The following is an 8691-nucleotide window of genomic DNA, read 5'->3' as shown; positions in this document are numbered from 1 at the left end:
TTAACAACCAAAAGTATCCATACTAAAGGGGATGGGAGTGGGCTAGCTTAATAATGAACTACAAATAATGTGGTTTAAATACACATTTGATAAGATTATAATCTAATACTTATCACTTATGACGGCCAGCAAAAGAAGATTCTTTTTGAGAAAATCTTGTTGCAATTATTGACAGACACCAAGGGCAATTTCGGGGCGTGGTTACGTATATATATCCGCCTCCCAGTTACCGTAACCCTATCTCTCACTCTCTCCTGCTCTCCTCTTTCGTCGAGGTCTCGTCCCTCTCTCGTCTCTCTCTAACCACAAAAATTTCAAAATTCGCGTTTTCATCTAACTTTTTCAGTTGCAGAATCTTCAAAAATCCATACTTTCACTCTTAATTCGACCTCAGGTATAACTCCAAAACCCTAATTGCTCCGATTCAAATTTCAAAGCCCTAATTTGCGACTCGAGCTTCGAAAAACCCTAATTGGAGGTCCCTCTCTCTCAGCAGAACATGGGCGAAACTAGGGACGACGTCTACGACGAGGAGCTCGTCGATTACGAAGAAGAGGAGGAGAAGGCCCCCGACTCCGCAGCTAAAGTCAACGGAGAAGCCCCCAAAAAGTGAGTTTTTATTCTATGGATTTGCTTTCCTATTTTCTTTTAGTTCGTTGTTCGGTATTATCGGAATTAAAAATTCAACCTTTTCCTTCTGCGAATTGCGTATTATCTGTTGCTTGCATATGGTTGCTGTAATTCAAACTCTGATCATGACGAAGAAGTATTCTGATTGGAATTTAATATTATTTAGGTCTAATTTGTTACGTTTGTTATTGCTTTTGTGCAGGGGTTATGTTGGAATTCACAGTTCAGGGTTCAGAGATTTCCTTTTGAAGCCTGAGCTTCTTCGGGCTATTGTCGACTCTGGATTTGAGCATCCTTCTGAAGGCAAGCTCTTGAACTTAGACTTTTTGATTGTTATTTTCTAACGGAAGTCAAACCATGTTATGTAGATATTTTTATTTTATCAGTGAAATTTATGATTATGTTTTGGTCGTACAAGTATATGTGAATTCCCATTATGTTATTTTTATCAATCTATTTCTTTGTTGGTGAATTTTTGAACTTCTTGAATTGCTATACACTAGTTCAGCAGATCTTTTCTTTCCGTTCTGTGCTTAGTTCTAATTCAGTTTAATGTATTTTTTCCAGGTAATTTGTCCTACTATCATAATCTTGAATTCAGAGAACTATTAGAGTTTAGACTTTCATAAAAAGATCGGAGACGTTATGTTTTACTTACCAATGGTTCCTTCGATGCGGTTTTCTTTGGTTCATCAGTGCAACATGAATGTATTCCTCAAGCTATCCTGGGGATGGATGTTATATGTCAGGCTAAATCTGGGATGGGAAAAACTGCTGTTTTTGTTCTATCAACTTTACAGCAGATTGACCCTGTTGCAGGCCAAGTATCTGCACTTGTGCTTTGCCATACTAGAGAATTAGCATACCAGGTGCATTTGGGATCTGAATTTTTTCTTATGATAGTAATGTGTCATTGAACTTTGGGCTTCTATTCATGTTTATATATACTAATGAGCTATTGAATTCTGTGTAGATTTGTCATGAATTTGAGAGGTTCAGTACGTACCTGCCTGATCTCAAGGTTGCTGTCTTCTATGGTGGTGTCAGTATCAAACTTCACAAAGATTTACTGAAAAATGAATGCCCGCACATTGTTGTCGGAACTCCCGGACGAATACTAGCACTGGCAAGAGATAAAGACCTGTCGTTGAAAAACGTGAGGCATTTTATTCTTGATGAATGTGACAAGATGCTTGAATCACTTGGTATGGATTTTACCTATTATGAAATTATGGTTGTGCTTTGTTTTTCATGCATCTCTCATTGGTGAACCCACATCTTAATATTTGCTTCTACTCAATGCAGACATGCGGAGAGATGTGCAGGAGATCTTCAAGATGACGCCTCACGATAAGCAAGTGATGATGTTTTCCGCAACACTTAGCAAAGACATCCGCCCGGTTTGCAAGAAATTTATGCAAGATGTAATGTCCCATGGCCGAATCTACTTCAATTTTGAAGTCTCTTTTTTCATAATCCCACATTCTCCGAGAGATATTGTAATTAAGTCGAATCCAGTGGTTGCATGACGTACTTACTGTTGGCATCGTGTTTATATGGATACCACGACAGTCAGCCGTTTATTTGGAATTTGCGGCTTGACAAGGGTGTTCATCTGGAGTATAAAAGCAAAAGTAAGGCACAAAGGCGGCCATCTACTAGGAGTTCTCTCAGTTGTGTGGGATAAGTGCCTTGCGTTCTGCATTATTATTTCCTTAGGTTTATCTCCCTTGTTGGGTTTGGCTTTTTTGTTTTTAGCAAGTCATCTTGTGGGTTTAACTTTATAGTCCAGGGTGTTGGGGTTGTTTCCAGACAAGGGTGAGAGTGGTTGCGTGGGTGGGTGGTGTTGGTGAGCGCGGGTGTTCATGTTGGTGTCCACTGGGATGATCGTTGGTCAGCAGTCAAATTTATTAATAGATTGTAAGCGTCAGTGGTGGCTTAAAGTGATTTAGAAAAAGTATCTTCAAGGAGACAAAACAGATGGGAGCAGAATCTTGATTCAGGAGATGTTCATCCGTCATTCATTTCGTTCTGGATTCTATTAGCTTGAGGAACGCCCCTAATATGATTTACTGTGACATTTGTTCCTTTCAGCCTATGGAAATATATGTTGATGATGAAGCCAAGTTGACCTTGCATGGACTAGTGCAGGTATGTATTTTTCAAGTGGGCTTTTAGTTGATTACACTTATTCATTCATATAAATCTTACCTTTCACTGTTTCTTTATAAAAATAAACAAGGATCTTACCTCTGTGATCTAAAATTTCAGCACTACATCAAGTTAACTGAGGCAGAGAAGAACCGCAAGTTGAATGACCTCCTTGATGCATTGGACTTCAATCAAGTTGTTATCTTCGTCAAAAGCGTTAGCAGAGCTGCCGAGCTGAACAAGTTACTTTCAGAGTGTAACTTTCCCTCCATATGCATCCATTCTGGAATGAACCAAGAAGAAAGGTTTGCTACTAATTCCTATATATTTATTTCATATTATTCCGCGTGGATTTTGTAGTTTTTGTTACTCTGACACCTTTTTGTTACAAACTTTGTTTATATTGGATTTTGGATGTTTCATTACGCTACTTTTTCTTTAGTTGATCCTAGTAGTTTATGTCATTTACCATCTTAAAATCAAAGTTTTGTAATCGTTCTATAAAATTTGATGCAAACTATTAGCAAACAAGCTTTGCCTAGGTGTTTTTTCCTACTGTGTTTGTGTGTAAAGTAAATGTTTCAGTGTTTTCTATTTTTGTTCTATCTATATAGTTGCCCTATGTATTATAAATTTTTTTTCTCAAGTTGCATGCCTGATGACTCTTCTGCTTTCGAGCTTTTTCATACTTTTAAATCGAAGTTATAGGCCATGAGTACTCTCTCCGGGTATCTTCTGGTGTTTGTGTCCCACTGCTCCTACCTCTCTCCCCTGCTTCCCCTTGTGTCTTGTTTAATGTCTTATTGAACTGTCAACATTTTTTGGCCAAGTTATTTTCAATTTGGGAGGTTCAGCTTTTAATCTTAAATTGTACCTCTTTTGTAGGTTGAAGCGGTACAAAGGATTCAAGGAGGGTCAGAACAGGATTCTTGTGGCAACTGATTTAGTTGGTAGAGGAATTGACATCGAACGCGTTAACATTGTTATCAACTACGACATGCCAGATTCTGCTGACACTTATTTACACAGGGTAGGTTGATATTATTTTCTTGGTTTGATAAGTTTATTGTCTAACTGAATTTTAGCTTATGTATTGTATTTGCTTAGTATCTGTTTGTCTTTTGGGGTATTGTGTTACATAATTATTTGCCTTCGGTTCCTTTCCATAAAAGGGAAGACTGAGAAAGGGTTGGGGTTTTTTCTTTTGGGGTTACTTGTAGTGGCAAGAAAGCGAGAGGCCTGATTGAAAATATATTTTGATGATCAAAATGGATGATCATTTCTGCGGTGTGGTTCACCATTCATATAAATATAGAGTAAGATGCAAATTAATTTATCAGTTCTATTTCACCTTTTGTATCTCGTATGTGAATGGCTAGCAGCTTATTTGTCTTCATGTGTAGTGTATCTGCTATGTTATGTGTTATATTATAATTTTTGAGTATGGAATAAGATTATTTAGATTGTGCCTTTTCAAAGATATGTTTGGATGGTCCTAGTATTGTGACGATTAACATGACGATGAAGAGCTAACACATTCGTGATATATCTTGGATCTAACTTCTTGCTTTCACATCAAAATTCTGACAGGTTGGCAGAGCTGGTAGGTTTGGCACCAAAGGTCTTGCAATTACGTTTGTTTCATCCGCAGCAGACTCCGATGTTCTAAATGATGTACGAAATTAGTTTTCCTTGTATGTTCTCTCCTGTTTATTGCAATTCTGCGGTTGTTTTAAACTTATTGGGTATGCAAATGCAGGTTCAGGAAAGGTTTGAGGTTGATATAAAGGAGCTTCCTGAACAGATTGACACAGCCACATACAGTATGTACTCTTTGCTTGATTAAAATTTTTTCGTGTTGTTTTGCTTTAGTCAACTTTGATAATTTATAGTGGTTCATCCTTGTTTTCTATGTGTTTGATGGTTTTGGTCTAAAGGTCAGAAAATAACTGATTGGAATTATGAAACAGAAGCATCTGTATCACATTTAACTATCTTCTCTGATTGGATTTGGATCATGACCGTACAACACTTTATTTTTCAATTGAAAACAGTTATCAACTTAACCACATGGTGGTAATTGGTTAATATTCTCCTACTCTTTCCATTAATTACCCCTCAATTTCTTCCTTGTTTAGTTTACCGGTTCAAATATGTCGATCATTATTGCAAGTCAGACTATAATTCTAATTTTCTACTCGCATCTAGCCCTTTCCTGTGCTTCTTACAGGTGATTAACTGAATTGACGCGTTCCAAATGTACAATCTTCTTTGTATGCAGTGCCATCTTAATTGAAGTTTATGTCAGTGCGAAGGCATATAGTGGAGGCTGTTGCAAACCGTTCTGTTTTTTATCAGACTGATATTGAACGATTTGTTTTATGGTAGAAGCTCAACGCTGTTGTATCAAGTGTTTTTTAACTGTGGGTGTCTAGAAATTTGGGGTCCGCCATGACCTGTCACCCGGCGCAATACCAGGGCTTGGCTTTGCGTTTGAAATTTTGGAATTCATTTGCAGTATTATGTAGTAACTAGCAAGTATCATGATGCAGTGTGGGTTAAAACAGAAAGTATGAGACTCTAGGAGGAGGGAGAAGAAAGATTAGTATTATTTCGTGTCAGTATTTGAGATATTACTATCAAGATTTGTACGAGGTGAATTCTGAATGCGTTTTTATTCCTCATATTAAATCTCAGAAAACTGTTTTGACATGGTATATGTCGGGGAAATGATAACACATACCTTTAGCTTTTCACACCGCTTGTACTCGTTCACTTGGATCTATGGGAAAAGATAATCTCTTAATCTATACATCTGGAGCTCGGGGATTAAATGATTTTGGGCTTCAGAATTTTGATTTTACGGCCGAAAATTAAGTAAAATCTTTTGAAAGCTAAAAAGGTCTTGAGCCGTAGGGTCAAAATTTTAAGGCCAGAATCTTTTGATTCCTACGTTCCGGATGTTGTACAGATTCGGACCAAAAGAAAAAATAGAATCTTAAAGAAATGGTTAACTCATTATTAACAAGTTCAGGACTCCCAAATGTATGGTGAGAAGCTTTACTAACTTCATATGAATACGGAAGGAGATCAATCTTCTTTTCATGAAGCAATCCCTTCACCAGATGCATCTTTCTGAAGAGAAGCAATTGAAGATGAATTAGATTCTATTACATCGAATGGGACTTGGAAGTTAGTGGATTTATTACAAGACTCTAAAACCAATAGGTTGTAAATGAGTATTTAAAAGAAAATTAACTACAAATGGTTCAATAAATACGTTTAAAGCTAGTCGGTGGCCATAGGTTTTAGACGAAAGGAATTGATTCCTTTTGACACATGCACTAGTGGCACGGATTAGTTCAATCCGATTACTAATTTCTCTTGCTTCAATTCATAATCTAGTAATCCATCCTATGGTTGTGAAAACAACTTTTTTGAATGGAGATCAGATGAAGAAATTTATATTGAACAACCGGAAGGGTATGTTAAACCGGGTCAAGAACATAAAGTTTATAAACTTGTTAAATCTTTATATGGCTTAAAGCAAGCACCCAAGCAATGACATGAGAACTTTGATGGTGTAATTTTGTCGAATGGTTATCAAGTCAATAACGTGGACAAATGCATATATAATAAATTTGATACCAATGGTGGAGTCATTGCTTATACGAAGATGACAAGTTAAGTTTTGGAACCAACTTAGAGTATGTAATGAAAGCCAAAAAGCTTTTATCCACTATTTTTGACATGAAAGATATGGGGGAGACATATAATTTTGGGAATCAAAATCAAAAGAAACAATGTTCCTATAGCACTAATACAATCTCACTATGTTGAGAATATACTAAAGAAATTTAATCATTTTGATCAAAAACCAGTTTCAACTCCATATGACTAGTAAAGCATAATGGCAGATGCGTATACAATTACAATATTCAAGGATAATAGGCTGTCTTATGTATCTAATGTATTGTACAAGACCCGATATAGCCTTTGCCGTTGGAATGTTGAGTAGTACATATTGGGAAGGGATTTCTCTAGTATTTAGATACTTGAAAGGAACGACTGGTTATGGATTACATTATTATGGTTATCCTTCTGTTTTAGAAGGATATAGTGACACTAGCTGGAACACTGATATGGAGACCAAATCAACAAGTGGTTGGATATTTACTCTTAGTGGAGGATCAATCTCTTGAAGATTCAAGAAACAAGGATGTGTTTCACACTCGACAATGGAGTCTGAGTTGTTTGCATTGGAAGCAGCTTGTAAAGAAGGTGAATGGATTAGAAATTTGGTGATGGAAATTCCCTTATGGAAGAAGCCAACTCCTTCAATTACTATCTATTGTGATAGTCAAGTAACTTCTTGCGTATGCAACGAGCAAGACGTATAATGGAAAGTTTAGACATATTGGTCTTAGACACAATTATATAAAACAACTCCTTCGTGCTGGAGTAAAAAGTTTGACATACGTTAAATCAATTGAGAATTTGGCTGATCCTTTGACGAAAGGGCTCGCCAAAGACATGGATTACAAAACATCAAAAGTGATGGGACTAAGGTCTATTAAATGACAATCACTTCGACAGAAACCCAACCAAAGTTTTGAAATATAGGCTTTGGTTCAATGGGTAAGAACGAATCAAAGGTGTGATTATGTAAGAATGCTAGAAAATATTTGTGGTTTCAACCATAGATGTTATATTGGTTCTAGCAACATAAGGACACTTATCTGGTGGAGAATTGTTGGAAAATTTCAAATATATGAGAAACATTGTTTGGAACAGTTGTGTGTATTAATGAGCAGTTGTGAGTGAAAATGTACATATCTATCACCAAATGGGTATATGGTTCTTAAAGGTTGCAATTATACCTGATTGGGTATAGAATTGGAGGATTACAACTGTTGATGAATCATGTAGAGTTCTATAAATACAACATGAGTTCAACAATCAGTATATATCTTTTCTTCTTTCTTGTCTCTAAATTTCAGATTATTTCTTATGTTGTGCAAATCTTAAGAAATAATATCAAGTGAGTTTGAATCCATAGTATCCTGGAGACAATTTGTTTTTCAACCATTTTTGAACTAAAAAAGAGCAACAACTTAGTCTTAAGAAAGCGAATTCAATTCGTGCTCTGGTTCATCGTTCTCATTTTTCTTGTTTGTTACTGTCATCATTATTTTCAGAGTATTTCTAATAATAGACGCTACAAAGGTTCTTCTTGATAGAGGAAGAGAGCGATCACAAGTCACAATCGCAAATCTTTTTCTGGCCAGAGCGAAGGAGGGACCAAACCTAAAGTTGAAGGTGGTCAGAAGCTAGGAGAAACATGGAGAATAAGAGATTCGGAAGAGAATGATAGGGATTAATGCTGGGCGACCAAAGTTTTCCTCTCTAAAGACCTTTTTTTTTTATTTGTGAAATTGCGCGTACGACAATACTATAGGAAGAAATCCATAATCTACTTGAACTTCTTTAACAACAGTCAATTATTGATTATTTCTTTAATTAGCCATATATTGACGAATTATGTAAAAGTTGTCTTTTCAAAATCGAATTAATAAAACTGGATTATGACAATATTAATTTGAGATACTGATAAGAAATGTGATCAAATTATTTGATAATTGATTGAATTTGTTTTCGGAAGTAGGAATCAGAAGCACAAATACTTTAATTTGACTTCTTTTTGCTCAACAAATTTGGTCTTCGCTGGCTGCTTAGTTTAATACATTTTCTCGGACCTTAATCCATGTAAAATTAACGAAATGAAGAAGAAAAGAATATACACAATCTCAAACTCTAGATTCATTGTAAAGATATATCACCTTTTTTTTTCTTTCCAGAAAGCATAAATTTGATTTTATCCCAAGAGATTAAGGCATAATTAATCAGGTC

General features: G+C 36.0%; 1 protein-coding gene across 2 annotated transcripts; it reads left to right on the top strand.

The window, feature by feature from the left end:
- Positions 1-234: 234 nt before the first annotated feature.
- Positions 235-5500, top strand: LOC137717649 (DEAD-box ATP-dependent RNA helicase 15-like). Of its 2 annotated transcripts, none has more exons than XM_068457071.1 (12): positions 235-394; positions 497-609; positions 833-933; positions 1327-1499; positions 1604-1835; positions 1936-2054; positions 2725-2781; positions 2902-3086; positions 3667-3811; positions 4372-4455; positions 4541-4604; positions 5063-5500. In XM_068457071.1, exons 2-12 carry the CDS (start codon positions 500-502, stop codon positions 5071-5073), a joined length of 1281 nt encoding a protein of 426 aa, XP_068313172.1. In that variant the 5' UTR covers positions 235-394; positions 497-499; the 3' UTR covers positions 5074-5500. The 2 variants fall into 2 exon arrangements, with proteins under 2 accessions (XP_068313172.1, XP_068313174.1); XM_068457073.1 differs by having other exon boundaries at positions 494-609.
- Positions 5501-8691: the final 3191 nt, after the last annotated feature.

This window comes from Pyrus communis, chromosome 15, assembly GCF_963583255.1.
Source record: "Pyrus communis chromosome 15, drPyrComm1.1, whole genome shotgun sequence".
In the NCBI taxonomy this organism is placed as follows: domain Eukaryota; kingdom Viridiplantae; phylum Streptophyta; class Magnoliopsida; order Rosales; family Rosaceae; genus Pyrus; species Pyrus communis.
Note: the sequence above shows the minus strand (reverse complement) of the source record. Positions and strands in the feature narration are given on the sequence as shown.